General features: G+C 38.4%; 1 protein-coding gene across 6 annotated transcripts in view; it reads right to left on the reverse strand.

Moving 5' to 3' along the window:
- The window catches only part of ITGB6 (integrin subunit beta 6), a 92,745-nt gene that overhangs the window by 74,845 nt on the left and 826 nt on the right, over window positions 1-17,074 (reverse strand). For 3 of the 6 annotated variants that reach the window (XR_012421157.1, XM_045367155.3, XM_045367158.3), the window contains 3 exons: window positions 16,822-16,901; window positions 14,067-14,271; window positions 13,219-13,465 (listed from right to left, as the gene is read on the reverse strand). Coding sequence is in view for 5 of the 6 variants with exons in the window: in XM_045367155.3 (XP_045223090.2) it covers window positions 13,219-13,465; window positions 14,067-14,271; window positions 16,822-16,901 (532 nt within the window). In the remaining variant the exon portion in view is untranslated. The remainder of the gene's footprint in view (window positions 1-13,218; window positions 13,466-14,066; window positions 14,272-16,821; window positions 16,902-17,074) is intronic. The other 3 variants (XM_045367156.3, XM_065525556.2, XM_074009271.1) reach the window with 2 other exon arrangements.

Genomic DNA, 17,074 nt, shown 5'->3' on the forward strand with positions numbered 1-17,074 from the left:
AGGAACAGCTCCAGTATGCAGCTTGCAGCGAGATCAATGCAGAAGACAGGTGATTTATGCATTTCCAATTGAGATACCCAGCTCATCTCATTGGGACTGGTTAGACAGTGGGTGCAGCCTACAAAGGGTGAGCCGAAGCAGGGTGGGGCGTCGCCTCACCATGGAAGCTCAAGTGGTCAGGGAACTCCCTCCCCTAGCCAAGGGAAGCCGTGAGGGACTGTGCCATGAGGAATGGTGCATTTCAGCCCAGATACTTCACTTTTCCCACAGTCTTCGCAACCCGCAGACCAGGAGATTCCCTCCGGCGCCTATTCACCAGGGCCCTGGGTCTCAAGCACAAAACTGGGTGGCTGTTTGGGCAGACACCTAGTTATCTGCTGGAGTTTTGTTCATACCCCAGTGGCGCCTGGAATGCCAGCGAGACAGAACCGTTCACTCCCCGAAAAGGTGGCTGAAGCCAGGGAGCCAAGCGGTCTAGCTCAGCAGATCCTACCCACATGGAGCCCAGTAAGCTAAGATCTGCTGGCTTGAAATTCTCGCTGCCAGCACAGGAGTCTCTGACACTGGAGCTTGGTAGGGGGAGGGGCATCTGCCATTACTGAGGGTTGACTAGGCAATTTCCCCTCACAATGTAAACAAAGCCACCAGGAAGTTTCGAATTAGGCAGAGCTCACCGCAGCTGGGCAAAGCCTCTGTAGCCAGACTGCCTCTCTAGATTCCTCCTCTCTGGGCAGGACATCTTTGAAAGAAAGGCAGTAGCCCCAGTCAGGGACTTTTAGATGAAACTCCCATCTCCCTTGGACAGAGCACCTGGGGAAAGGGGCGACTGTGGGCACAGCTTCAGCAGACTTAAATGTCCCTGCCTGCCAGCTCTGAAGAGAGCAGTGGATCTCCCAGCACAGTGCTCCAGCTCTGCTAAGGGACAGACTGCCTCCTCAAGTGGGTCCCTGACCCCCATGCTTCCTGACTGGGAGACACATCTCAGCAGGGGTCAACAGACACCTCATACAGGAGAACTCCAGCTGGCATCTGGCAGGTGCCCCTCTGGGCCACAGCTTCCACAGGAAGGAGGGAACAGGCAGCATTCTTTGCTGTTCTGCAGCCTCCGCTGGTGATACCCAGGCAAACAGGGTCTGGAGTGGACCTCCAGCAGACTTCAGCAGACCTGCAGCAGAGGGGCCTGATTGTTAGAAGGAAAACTAATAAACAGAAAGGAATGGCATCAATATCAACAAAAAGGACGTCCACCCAAAAACCCCATCTGAAGGTTACCAACATCGAAGACCAAACGTAAATAAATCAACGAAGATGAGGAAAAACCAATGCTAAAACGCTGAAAATTCCAAAACCCAGAATGCCTCTTCTCCTCCAAAGGATCACAACTCCTTGCCAGCAAGAGAACAAAACTGGATGGAGAATGAATTTGACGAATTGACAGAAGTAGGCTTCAGAAGGTGGGTAATAACAAACTCCTCTGAACTAAAAGATCATGTTCTAACCCAATGCAAGGAAGCTAAGAACCTTGGAAAAAGGTTAGAGGAATTGCTAACCAGAATAACCAGTTTAGAGAAGAACATAAATGACCTGATGGAGATGAAAAACACAGCACGAGAACTTCATGAAGCATATGCAAGTATCAAAAGCTGAATCGATCAAGTGGAAGAAAGGATATCAGAGATTGAAGATCAACTTAATGAAATAAAGCATGAAGACAAGATTAGAGAAGAAAGAATGAAAAGGAACAAACAAAGCCTCCAAGAAATATGGGACTATGTGAAAAGACCAAACCTATGTTTGATTGGTGTACCTGAAAGTGACAGGGAGAATGGAACCAAGTTGGAAAACACTCTTAAGGATATTATCCAGGAGAACTTCCCCAACTTAGCAAGGCAGACCAACATTCAAATTCAGGAAATACAGAGAACACAACAAAGATAATCCTCCAAAAGAGCAACCCCAAGACATATAATCATCAGATTCACCAAGGTTGAAATGAAGGAAAAAATATTAAGGGCAACCAGGACAGAAAGGTTGGGTTACCCACAAAGGGAAACCCATTAGACTAACAGCAGATCTCTCTGCAGAAACCCTACAAGCCAGAAGAGAGTGGGGACCAATATTCAACATTCTTAAAGAAAAGAATTTTCAATCCAGAATTTCATATCCAACCGAACTGAGCTTCATAAGCGAAGAAGAAATAAAATCCTTTACAGACAAGCAAATGCTGAGAGATTTTGTCACCACCAGGACTACCTTACAAGAGCTCCTGAAGGAAGTACTAAATATGGAAAGGAAAAACTGGTACCAGCCACTGTGAAAACATACCAAATTGTAAAGACTGTCGAAACTATGAAGAAAATGCATCAACTAATAGGCAAAATAACCAGCTAAAATCATAATGGCAGGATCAGATTCACGCATAACAACATTAACCTTAAATGTAAATGGGCTAAATGCCCCAATTAAAAGACACAGACTGGCAAATTGGATAAACAGTCAGGACCCATTGGTGTGTATTCAGGAGACGCATGTCACGTGCAAAGACACACATGGGCTCAAAATAAAGGGATGGAGGAAGATTTACCAAACAAATGGAAAGCAAAAAAAGCAGGAGTTGGTTTAAAACAGATTTTAAACCAACAAAGAGAATAAAAGACAAAGAAGGGCATTACATAATGGTAAAGGGATCAACACAACAAGAAGAGCCAACTATCCTAAATATATATGCACCCAATACAGCAGCACCCAGATTCACAAAGCAAGTCTTTAGAGACCTACAAAGAAACTTAGACTCCCACACAATAATAGTAGGAGATTTTAACACCCCACTGTCAATATTAGACAAATCAATGAGACTGAAAATTAACAAGGATATTCAGGACTTGAACTCAGCTCTGGACCAAGCAGACATAATAGACATCTACAGGACTCTCCACCCAAAATCAACAGAATATACATTCTTCTCAGCACCAAATCGCACTTATTCTAAAATTGACCACATAATTGGAAGTAAAACACTCCTCAGCAAATGCAAAATAACTGAAATCATAACACACAGTCTCTCATACCAAAGTGCAATCAAATTAGAACTGAGGATTAAGAAACTCACTCAAAATCACACAACTACATGGAAACTGAACAACATGCTCCTGGGTAAAAAATGAAATGAAGGCAGAAATAAAGAAGTTCTTTGAAACCAATGAGAACAAAGATATAACGTACTAGAATCTCTGAGACACAGCTAAAGCAGTGTTTAGAGAGAAATTTATAGAACTAAATATCCACAGGAGAAAGTAGGAAAGATCTAACATCGACACCCTAACATCACAATTAAAAGAACTAGAGAAGCAGGAGCACACAAATTCCAAAGCTAGCAGAAGATAACAAATAACTAAGATTAGAGTAGAACTGAAGGAGATAGAGACACAAAAATCCTTTTAAAAAAATCAGTGAATCCAGGAGCAGGTTTTTGAAAAGATTAACAAAATAGATATACCACTAGCCAAACTAATAAAGAAGAAAAGAGAGAAGAATCAAACAGACACAATAAAAAATGATAAACGGGGCATCACCACTGATCTTACAGAAATACAAAGTACCGTCAGCGAATACTATAAATACCTCTATGCAAATAAACTAGAAAATCTAGAAGAAATGGATAAATTCCTGGACACATACACCATCCCAAGACTAAATCAGGAAGAAGTTGAATACCTGAATCAACTAATAACAAGTTCTGAAATTGAGATAGTAATTAATAGCCTACCAACCAAAAAAATGCCCAGGACCAGATGTATTCACAGCCAAATTCTACCAGAGGTACAAATAGGAGCTGGTACCATTCCTTTTGAAACTATTCCAAACAATAGAAAAAGAGGGAATCCTCTCTAACTCATTTTATGAGGCCAGCATCATCCTAATACAAAAGCCTGGTAGAGACACAACAAAAAAAGAAAATTTCAGGCCAATACCCCCGATGAACATTGAAGTGAAAATCCTCAAGAAAATACTGGCAAACCGAATCCAGCAGCACATCAGAAAGCTTATCCACCACGATCAAGTGGGCCTCATCCCTGTGATGCAAGGCTGGTTCAACATATGCAAATCAATAAACATAATCCATCACATAAACAGAACCAAAGACAAAAATCACATGATTATCTCAATAGATGCAGAAAAGGCCCTCAACAAAATTCAACACCCCTTCATGCTAAAAACTCTCAATAAACTAGGTATTGATGGAACATGTCTGAAAATAATAAGAGCTATTCATGACAAACCAAAAGCCAATATCATACTGAATGGGCAAAAGCTGGAAGTATTCCCTTTGAAAACTGGCACAAGACAAGAATGCCCTCTTTCACCACTTCTATTCAACATGGTATTCGAAGTTCTGGCCAGGACAATCAGGCAAGAGAAAGAAATAAAGCGTATTCAAATAGAAAGAGAGGAAGTCAAATTGTCTCTGTTTGCAGATGACAAGATTGTATATTTAGAAAACTCCATCATCTCAGCCCAAAATCTCCTTAAGCTGATAAACAACTTCAGCAAAGTCTCAGGATACAAAATCAATGTGCAAAAATCACAAGCATTCCTATACACCACTAACAGACAGAGAGCCAAATCATGAGTAAACTCCCATTCATAATTGCTACAAAGAGAATAAAATACCTAGGAATCCAACTTACAATGGATGTGAAGGACCTTTTCAAGAATTACAAACCACTGCTCAAGGAATAAGAGAGGACAAAAACAAATGGAAACACATTTCATGCTAGTGGATATGAAGAACCAATATCGTGAATATAGCCATACTGGTCAAAGTAATTTATAGATTCAATGCTATCCCCATCAAGCTACCATTGACTTTCGTCACAGATTTAGAAAAAACTACTTTAAATTTCATATGGAATCAAAAAGGAGCCCGTATAGCCAAGACAATTTTAAGCAAAAGAGCAAAGCTGGAGGCATCATGCCACCTGACTTCAAACTATACTACAAAGCTACAGTAACCAAAACAGCATGGTACTGGTACCAAAACAGATATACAGACCAATGGAACAGAACAGAGACCTCAGAAATAATGTCACACATCTACAACCATCTGATCTTTGACAAATCAAGCAATGGGGAAAGGATTCCCTACTTAATAAATGGTGTTGGAAAAACTGGCTAGCCATATGCAAAAAACTGAAACTGGACACCTTCCTTACACCTTATACAAAAATTAACTCAAGATGGATTAAAGACATAAACATAAGACCTAAAACCATAAAAACCCGAGAAGAAAATCTAGGTAATACCATTCAGGATATAGGCATGGGCAAATACTTCATGACTAAAACACTAAAAGCAATAAAAGTCAAAATTGACAAATGGGATCTAATTAAACTAAAGAGCTTCTGCACAACAAAAGAAACTATCATCAGAGTGAACAGGAAACCTACAGAGTGGGAGAAAATTTCTGCAATCTATCCATCTGACAAAGGGCTAATATCCAGAATCTACAAATAACTTAAACAAATTTATAAAAAACAAAAAACAAGCAACAACAACAACAAAAATCCCATCAAAAAGTGGGCAAAGGATATGAACAGACACTTCTCAAAAGAAGACATTTATGTGGCCAAGAAACATGGAAAAAAGCTCATTATCATTGGTCATTAGAGAAATGCAAAGCAAAACCACAATGAGATACCATCTCACGCCAGTTAGAATGGCAATCATTAAAAAGTCAGGAAACAACAGACGCTGCAGAGGATGTGGAGAAATAGAAATGCTTTTACACTGTTGGTAGGAGTGTAAATTAGTTCAATCATTGTGGAAGACAGTGTGGCTATTCCTCAAGGATCTAGAATCAGAAATACCATTTGACTTAGCAATCCCATTACTGGGTATATACCCAAAGGATTATAAATCATTCTACTATAAAGACACATGCACACGTATGTTTATTGTGGCACTGTTCAAAATAGCAAACGCTTGGAAACAACCCAAATGTCCATCAATGGTAGACCAGATAAAGAAAATGTGGCACATATACACCATGGAATACTGTACAGCCATAAAAAAGGATAAGTTCTTGCCCTTTGCAGGGACATGGATGAAGCTCAAACCATCATACTCAGCAAACTAACACAAGAACAGAAAACCAAACAGCATGTTCTCACTCATAAGTGGGAGTTGAACAATGAGAACACATGGGCACAGGGAGGGTAACATCACACACCAGGGCCTGTTGGGAAGTGGGAGGCTAGGGGGAGGGATAGCACTAGGAGAAATACCGAACATAGATGATGGGTTGATGGGTGCAGCAAACCACCATGGCAAGTGTATAACTATGTAACAAACCTGTACATTCTGCACATGTATCTCAGAACTTAAAGTATAATAATAATAATAAAATAGAAAAATCAATACTTCCCAGTACTTTAAGATTTGTCTGATGAGAATGGTAGTGATATTAACAAATGTGATTTTTTTGATATTGTATCATGAAATCTGTAAGGTCTGCATAGCTCACTGAATCAATATTTTACAAAGAACAAAGCATCATATTACAAAATCATACACTGGTTTTAAAAAGCCATTCAAAATGAAAAGAGACCAATGGCTTTTCAGATTAACAACATGAAACATTCACTGATGTTTCAGATTCCTCGTTGAAACTATTTCACCTGTTATCTAGTTTTACCTGTTATCTACTATCACCTGTTATCTAGTTTGAAGGTAATATCGAAGAAGAATGTCCACAGGCATTGAAAAAAGCGATTACATGCTTCTTCCTTTTCCAACTACATGTTTATATGAGGTTTGACTTTCTTCATGGAATTCAATTTTTGAAAAAGGCAAAAGATTAAATGCAGAAGCAGATAGAGAATCCAGTTGTCTTCCATTAAACCAGATGTTTAAAGAGATTTCCAAATATATAAAACAGTGCTGCTCCATTTTAGAGCAGAAGGCCTGTTAATTTTTGTTTTGTTTCAGAAAATACAGTTATTTTTCATAAAAACATATTACAGTAATATGCTGTGGGTTTCTTATTATAATTATTAAATAAATCAATAGATAATTATTTTAAGACATTTCTATTTTACTTTCTAGTATGATGATTATGGGTATATATAACCCACATAAACTAAAGCTCTTGGGACTCTTAATTTTTTAGAGTCTAAGGGAGTCCTGAGATCTAAAAGTCTGAGGACTACTAGATTAAAATAACTAGAGATAAATTAGTAAGTGGTAATGAGAGGAAGCAAAAATTAACATTTGTTTTGAATGTCTGTTTTGTTCTGAGTTCATTCAGTCCTCACAATTACTCTAGGAGGTCAATATTATTATTCCCATTTATAAGTGATGAGACTGAGCTCAAAGAGAGTAATTGTTTATCCCAAGTTAGGATTGTAACCCAGGTCTGAAAAATTCTATGCTCTTTCCTTTTACCTCTAATTGCCTTCCTACTAAGAACATTTTATTCTACAATTATAAGGTTTAGTTTGATCAGAAGACTGATTTTTTTTATCTTGACATGTATATGTATGCATGTGTGTATGAGGGGATACTATCTAGACAGAGAAACTGAGAGAGTTAGGACTATAATGGAAATGGAAAATCTATAATTTTGCCGCAAAAAAGAACTTGCTATTTATAACCTTAATGGTAAATTTTGCCAATAATAATAATCTTCAGAAAATAGGATATATTGAACCTTTTAAGGGATCAAATATATGATTCTCCTACAGGTCTCCACTTTTTGCCCCCTCCTACAGTGCTCTGGTCTCCCCCTAATCACACCCTGTTGTTGTTAATAGCACCTCCTATTTATTGAGAATGTATCATAGTCAGGCCCAATGCCAAATGCTTTCATTCATTAACTCATTCAATTCTTTCTTTTCTTTTTTTTTTTTTTTTGAGATGTAGTCTTACTCTGTCACTTAGACTGGAGTACTGTGGCGCAGTCTCGACTCACTGCAACCTCTGCCTCCCGGGTTTAAGCGATTCTCCTGCCTCAGCCTCCTAAGTAGCTGGGATTACAGGCGCGTGCTCCCATGCCCGGCTAATTTTTTTGTATTTTTAGTAGAAAAAGGGTTTTACCATGTTGTCCAGGCTGATCTCAAACTCCTGACCTCATGATTCACCCACCTCGGCCTCCCAAAGCACTGGGATTGCAGGCGTGAGCCAGCACGCCGGGCCAACTCATTCAATTCTTAAAACCACTCTTTGTGATTGGCATTGTTATTCTAGACTTACAGCGAAAACACTGAAGACTTGAGAAATGAAATGATTCACCCAAGGTCACATTATTTGTGAATGTATGAATCAAGACTGAATCCAGGGCTGACTCCAAAGCCCTTGTGCTTAATCACCATGCGATATCATGTACCTGCTTCCCCAAAGGATTTCAGCTACTTGAGAACTGGGACTAGGTCTTCTTCTTCCAAAAATACTCATGCCTAGCACATTGCTTGGTACATAGTTGGAACTCAGTAAATTTTGTTGAACAAATGAATGAATAAATAAATGCATGAATAAAGTGCAGTCAGAGGTAAATAAAGAGCCAAACCGCTTTCATTTACTTGAAGCCCGATTAAGGACAGGGTCTCATTGTTAGTTCAAGATGCTGGGCTGCCAGTTTAGCTGAGCCATCCAACCTTGTTAATTTTAGTTATTTTCTCTGGTAACATTCCACACTCATTGGTTCCCATGATTATTATTGTACTGCATGTTGCTACATCGTACCTGATCTGTGACATGAGGAATGATTTTAAATATACACTCTGGGGCAGAGGTGGCACTTTGTAATTCTAGATGGAATTGCCCTACTAAACTCTCTATGAAAGCTTATTGTAGGGGCAAGACACACAGTATACCAAAGAACTAAATACAAATTGTATTCAGGAATAATATTCTCTGATTTTAAAAATGGGGCCAAAACCATTAGCAATACTTTTATGTTAGATAGTTAAGAGGTTGTTAGCACCAAGCTTATTTCCCTTTACAAGTGAATCAAGCAATGAATAACAATAATCATACCTTACTTTTTATTATACAGCATTTTTGAGGGTATAAGTCTTTATAACTTTTTATAGAAATCTATGTATTCAGTGTTGCAGGAACTGCTCGTAGATGCCACCTTGTATCCATCTTTCTTTCTTCCCTAATAACAGAATGCTGATTTTGGAGGAGCAACTAGCAATGTGCTTCCTTTATAGTTAACTGTGGTCATGTAACTAAATGCCAGCCAATGAGATGCAAGTCTAAGGTGTTGAGTAAAATTTCTGGCAAAAACTTCTTAAGTTGGGGAAATAAAATTTAACAACCATTTATAATTTTTTTAAAAAAAAAACGTACCAAGCAAGGAATAGAAGATAATTTCCTTGATCTGATGAAAGAAAATGAAAAAACACTAGCTAACAACATACCTAATGGTAAAACACTGATCCTTTCTCCCTAAGATCATGAACATGACTAGATTGTCCTCTCCTACTACATCTATTTAAAAGGGTACTGGAGACCCAAGTTGGTGCATTAAGGCAAGAAATAAGAAAGAAGAAGCATAGATATTGGAGGAAAAAGAAGTTGTTATTCATAGATGACATGATCATATACACAGAAAGTTCTAAGGAATCTATAAAAATCACACTAGAACTAATGAGAAAATTCATGAAGTTTGCAGGATACAAAGTGAATATGCAAAATCAATTGCATTTCTACATGTTATCCACAAAGAATTTGAAAATAAAAAATTTTAAATGTCCCTAGAAATAAATAAAACAAAACATGTGCAAGATATCTACCCTGAAAATGACAAAACATTGCTCTGAGAAATTAAACAAGGTCTGAATAAATGAAGATATATGTCATATAAAATGATTGGAAAATTCGATGTGTGTAAGCTGTTCAATATCCCCACAATTGATCTATGGTTTCAATGTTGTCTCAATAAAAATCTCAGCATATTTTTTAAAGAAATTGACAAGATGATTCTAAAATTTATATGGAAATGCAAAGGATCTAGGATAAACAAAATGAAAATACAAAGTTGGAGGACTTATGGTCCTGATTTCAAGACTTTCTATAAAGCCACAATAAGGGAGGTAGTGAGGCATTAGTTGTTACATGGGTATACGCAATGGATCAATGAAACAGAATAGTGTCCAGAATTAGCCTCACACATACATGGTCAACTGCTTGTCCACAAAGACATTAAGATAACTCAATGTGGAAAAGAAAATCTTGTGTAACAAATACTGCTTGAACAACTAGATATCTCTACGGAAACAAAAGATGAACCTAGACCTTTTTTTCTCATTCCAAATACAAAAGCTAATTCAAGATCAGAAGCCTAAATGTAAGCACGTTAACCGTAAAGTTTCTAGAAGAAAATACAGCAGAAGTCTTTGTGACCTTTACGGTAAGCAAAAATTTCTTAAGACATAAAATACAGTAACCATAAAATTAAAAATTAATAAGCTGAACTTCATCAAAATTACAAACTTTTGCTTGACCAAAGGTATTGCCAGAAAAATTAAAATACAAGCCATACACTGGGAGAGAATATTTTTGACAAAAATATACATTTTTTTGCAAAATATATTTGACAAAAACTTGTATCCAGCATATAAAAAGTACTCTTACCACACAATATTGGAAAGACAGTCTAATCTTAAACAAATGGGCAAAAGATTTGAAAAGAAACTTCACGAAATAAGAAATAAAAATGGCAAATAAACACAAGAAAAGATGTTCAACATCATCATTAAGGAGATGCAAATCAAAGCTACAATGAGATGCTACCCCACACCTATTAGAATGGCTAAAATTTAAAAAACTGACAACACCAAGTGTCAGTAAGGATGTGGAATATCTGGAACCCTGTCACACTACTGAAGGAAATGCAAAATGGTACGTTCACTTTGGAAAACAATTTGGTAGTTTCTTTAAAAATTATAAGTATCATATAGTTCAGCAACTCCAGTTTAGGTGTCTATTATAGAGAAATAAAAGCATACATCTATACAAAGACTTCTACACAAGTGTTCATAGCAGCCTTTTCATAATAATCCCCCCAAATAGAAACAACCCAAATGTCCACCAATGAAAGAATGAGTAAACAAAATGTAGTAAATATATACAATGGATTATTAATTAAAACAAAAAGAAGCAAACTCCTGATACATACGAAATCATAGGTAAATCTTGAAAACATTATGTTGAACCAAAGAAGCCAAAAACATAGGGCATATACTACATTATATATTCATACAAAATTCAGGAATAGGCAAAACCAATATAAATTATAGAAATAGAAAGTGGTTGCCTCTGAAGTGGTAGAACTAACTGTAATGTGAAATTTCTGAGGTGATGGACATATTCTACATCATGTTTTGGATATTGATTGCAATGGTATATTTAACCATCAAAACACATCAAACTGAACATTTTTGATCTGTGCATTTTAGGCATGTCAACTATACATGAAAAGGAGTTGTGAGGGAGTGGGCAGACAGTGCCCTTATTGCCACTATTTTCCTCCTTTCCTTCTGACTGAAATGAAGAAGTAATGATCAGTGCCGTGGCAGCATTCTTGGACCATGAAGATAAAATCCAAGTGTCAATAATGGTGAAGCAGAGAGCAGAAAAAGTCCTAGATTCCTCATGTTTACGGATCTGCCATATCACCACTGAATGGCCTTTCTCTGTATTTCATGCAAAAGAGAAAAGAAAATATTGGCCAGGCGTGGTGGCTCACGCATGTAATCCCAGCACTTTGGGACGCCAGGCGGGGCAGATCGCTTGAGGTCAGGAGTGTGAGATCAGCCTGGCCAACATAGCGAAACCCAGTCACTACTAAAAATACAAAAATTAGCCAGGCATGGTGGCGGGCACTTGTAATCTCAGCTACTCGGGAGGCTGACACAGGAGAATCGCTTGAACCCAGGAGGCAGAGGTTTCAGTGAGCCAAGATCATGCCACTTGCACTCCAGCCTGGGTGACAGAATGAAACTCCATTTCAAAACAAAACAAAACACAAAAAACAAAAATACTCTTTTTTTATGCCACTGTCTCAGACACTCGCAACCAAACACAATTTCTAAGTGTTACAATCACTGATAAATTTCTTTTATGGTTAAATTATTTTTGATTATGTTAGATTGTAGTTGGGAACTATACTGAGATGTTTTTTAAATGGTATAATAAAAGCTGTTTATCTTTTATAGAGATTGATGCCTTTGGTGTATAAAAGTATTATAAGTTAATAAACATTTGGAAAATTATTTCATATAAACTAGATATATAGCAGTAATGGGCTTGCTTTTGGGACAAATCAAATCTCGGTACAGATCATGGATTAGTCATGTGGCCTTGGGCAAATAGCTAATCTCTCAGAGCCTCACTTCCTCTGAGTGTAGGGCTGATGTTATTAAGCTAGCTTTAACCTGCTGTTTAACCTGCTGTTATTATGAAGACTGAATGAGGTCATGCATGTAAAACCTTCAGCATAAGGTCTGGGACAGAGCATATGGTAGCCCTTTTTCAATAGGAAACTATTTGATTCTGAACATGTCATTCACCGCACAGATAAGCCATCACAAAGCAATTTGTCCTCCACCATCACCTGCATAATATGTGGTTTTTAATAGCTTATTATAGCATATTAGAATGGAGTCATTGCCTATGGAGTCATTTACTACTGAATTTAATAGCAGTGAAGGCTGCATGCCTTCTCCAAGCAATAAGAGAAACCAATATTTCCCAGAGTATGTCAGAAAAAGTTGCAAAAATTATTATTTTGCCAGAAGTCATTGTCATGGAGAAAGACTCTCGGAAAGTGAAGGTTATTTTCAAATAACCTCAGAAAGTGGTGGCCATTGAGGCTAGAAAGTGTCTGAGAGACTGAGACTGGGCACCATCCAATGGAGCCTATGGTGAAAGCCTTGGTTCCCTTGCATGCATAACACACATTCTGGTTTGCCACATCCTGCCCTACACTGGGAGGCAAATGCAGATGCCACAAGGACCCACGGCTAGAACCATGTAGTTCAGATGATCTCACCTCACTCCAAGCAACCTAGGCCTCTGAGAGAACTGCTGAGATCCAACCAGACGAGACAGAAATGCCAGGGAGTTAGCAAGCTCCTGGCAAGTGCAGCTCAGAGCAGGAGTATCTCCATAGAAAATCAGCGCACATAGATGCCAAGAGAATCATTTACTTACCTGCAAGGGTTGGCAATTTCTTCTGGTGTTGTTTTCACAAAAGGGGATACAGGTTTTTCCACAAAAGATCCGAAGCCCAGTCTAAAGTTGCTGGTTAATTTAGACATCTCTTTGGAAAGCCGGGAGCCCAACTCCTTGATTGTGTTGAGGTCATCATCCATGGAGGCGGAGAGGTCCATGAGGTAATACAAATCCACCGGGTAGTCCTCAGTCTGGCGGACATGCACCTGCAGAGTCTGCGCACCACCTGCAAAGCCCAATAGGAAAAGCAAACCCAGGAAAACACACTGAGATTTATTTGCAACTGGCCACTTGCTGGGTCAGCTGGCTATTTCACCTCAATAAGAACTTACTGAAATACATAGGATTTCGTTAACTGTGTGGTTAAGATACTAAATGAACCAACCCATGAAATTCTTTCTGCAGTGAGTTTAGAACTATTGGAGAATAAGTTAGGATATTTTATATCTCCTTGGGAGAACTAGCATCCATTTAGATAGAAGATAAGCTGAATTTTTTGTGTGTCGTTTTAGAAAAGGGGAACCAAATAAAAGAGAGTTTAAATCTACATTACAATCCTTGAAGAAATGTGAGGTAAGCGTTAACAACATTTGAGTAATTTAAATGGTTACTATTAGAGATGGCTTCTTCAGTAACACAATTGGAGTGCCAGGGACCGATGTGAATAAAGAAATGTGTGAGCCTAGCAATTTTCGATTTCCTTAAGAATGGGAAATTCGAGTCATAATAATCAATGATATGTAATATGATACAAGACACATTAGTGGGGTAGCAGAATTACCATATATAACATTAGATCTATTTACATGAGCCAAATCCTAACATACCTGGTCTCAACTTAAGGATCAAGCTTTGAGGTGCAATCTGAACAATGTCAGAACTATTTTTCTGTCTGCCTACACTGAGAGGCTTATTTTTAAGTATTTCTACTTGGGAGACAGGGTTTTCGATGAAGTTTAATTGACATCCTTTAGCTAAAAGGTTTGCTGGGGTATCACACCTTTCACCAACTCCAGATGGACGGGTAAAATTCTAAAAAAGAAAAAGAAAAACAATAACCAGAAAAAGAAAACAAATCTGAATTTCTTTTATAAGATACCAGCAATTGAAAGTTTTTCTGCACACTTTGCTAGTTAAGCATCTTATCATATTGTATCCCTACATGACTAACATTGATTATAGGTCTAAAGTTAAGTTATAGGTGAATAACCAGAGAATTCTGCCAGTAAAATTCTGAGTAAAACTGGAGTCTCCTTTCAATTATATTCACTTGAATTCATGTAACAATTTTGGGGGTGGTGGGTAGGAGGGAGTGTGGGGGAGGTCTTGAGGTCACTTCTTTAAAGCTTCTTCCCAGGCCATGACCAGATCCTTGAAACAGTTGGATTCATAAAGTTGACATCATTCCATGAATTTATCTGCTCAGGCTGACCTGTAGGTTTGATTCCACAATCAAATCTTTATCACTAGATTTGGGAATTGACACACTGTCCAAGTGCTCCAGTGTCAATCCCTAAATCTAGTGATAAAGAGAGATCCTGAGGGTAGGGATTGCAACATCTCCCCGATCTAGCACTCTCTGCCAGTTGTATGCACTGGTCTGTTACCCTTATAGTGCAGCATGACTTCACCAAAATTGACCTCTTGTGGACTTTAAACCCAGAGTCTTGAAGCATTCTAGTTCAAGATCCTTTAGAACTTTCTCCAAGATTTGAAAGTGAGGAAGAAAAGTGAAAAAGATGGGTTAAAAGTCTGCTTTTCTGTGTGGGACACAGGAGTTCCACAAGGATAGCAGAGGTACAGTGAGATGAAGTCGTTCGCAGCAGAGATGTGGTCATTCAAATTCTGGAACGCCCAAAACAGGGAGATGGAGCTAACAGATTAAATACCTAACTTACCTGATAGGCACGACTGCTCTAGGGCGGGCATGACACTACGCAAAGGGGAACTTGTTGCCCATTGACTCTCATGCTTAGAGAAAACCAAACCAATGCTCACACTATTTTCCTTGCCTCTTAGAACTCCAAGCCACTCTTGCTGTTTTCATCAGCTAGGAAAGTTAGATTTCTTCTGAAATTGATTTTGAGAATACAATTTGTTATCAATCAGTAGGCCTGTGCATGTCTGAAGCTCTAGGCCAGGCATGGCAAACTGTAACTTCCCATGATGTCACTAAGGGAAACAGTGGCTGGCCAAGGCTTCAGAATCCTTCTCAACACAGTGTCATTGCTATCCCTCTAGTCATAGCCTTTGCCAAAAGATCAGAGGTGGTGTTAACCACATGACCTATTTTCTATCTGCCCTAAGCAGAAGCCTAATTTACTTTTTGCTCCAACTGCCTCAACTGGCATCCTCATAACTACTTCTAATATTAGAGTGGCCTCTTAGAATAATTTGACTTTACAATTTGACAACAATTTGGCTACCAAGTATTATCCACAAGTAAAGTTATCAGCAGCAACTTAGGAAACTCTTAACTAAATGCTGAAAAATGCATTTAAATGAAAATTCTAGGCTGATTTGTTATTTTATCTCTCTGGCATGAAACTAATACTTCTTCAGGAAGTCAATACCCAAAAACATGTGAATTTTTCCCTCCTTGTATATTCTCAATCCTGCTTTGATACAGGAACTCAAAAAAAGGCATAATTCTCTTGGACTTTTGTTTGTGGTCGCGTCGGTCAAGGCTCTGGTAGGGGACTGAGCTACGTTTGTGCTCTCCTGTCTTCATGGATACACACTGAACTCAGAGTTTGGGTTTCCACAGGTAGAACCCAGTTCTGAGTTTGGTGTTGAGGTGTTGAGGTTTCGCTGAACTTGGTATTTGTATGATTTGATTTATGTTTAGATTATCTTTATGAGATCCAGTGGGTAGAGACTTGTTTTAAAATTCAGAAAGCTAATGCCTGTCTTTCTCACCATGAATCAGTCAGACATCACTCTCTAGTGTCTTAGAATGGCTTGGTAGATATTCCCCGATCATCTTCACACTGATTTCACATAGTTTTCAGTTTGACCAGATAAGGAGTGCCTATTTGGAACTTTGTCACTGGCATGGTACAGAGTCACTGAGTTTATGAAAATGCCATTTTTAAAAGAACTGGATAATGCCTGACCAGTAATATTTGCCCCAAACTTAAAACACATCCCTCAGAACCTAGCAGTAGTTCAGAATGGATCCTAGTACCCAGATGGAATACAACTATGATATGAACATCAAATGTATGTTTAACTTTAGAAAATCCATCTCCATGATCTCTGATTATCCAGACAGCCTCCATATTTTATACGCAACCAGTTAGAAATGGCTTTACAATAAGAGAAGGAGTGAGGTAAAATTAAAAATCCCAAGTTACATATTTTTCCAAATAATTTGACATCCACTCCTTCTACAAATTGTTTTTGAAAGTAATCACATGAATGCCATTTTGATCTACCAATGCTCACCTTCTCCTTTCCTGATTTGTTTTACTCATACAATTCCACAAAAAAGCAATTCACTATCAGAACTATCACTGAGGAAATTAACATGAGTGTAACTGCAGACAGGTTTTAAAAACATGTTGAGGTCGTTTATTTTACCTCCTGAGCACACCAGGCACACTGAGGTCCAATGAGCAGGCAGTCTTCACAGGTTTCTGCACCTCCCAGGGCACAGCCACCTAGGTTTAGACCCAGCAAGACGCAGGGATTAAGTATACTTTCAGTCATTCCATTTATGAGACTGATGGCTCTTACATTACTTGAACAAAACAACATCAAAGTTTAGTTTAGTATCCAAGATCAGTCCTCGAAATGTTAGCAATTCACATAAAAGTTTGTATTTTACATCTAT

The sequence above is a fragment of the Macaca fascicularis genome, chromosome 12, assembly GCF_037993035.2.
Source record: "Macaca fascicularis isolate 582-1 chromosome 12, T2T-MFA8v1.1".
Taxonomy (NCBI): Eukaryota; Metazoa; Chordata; class Mammalia; order Primates; family Cercopithecidae; genus Macaca; species Macaca fascicularis.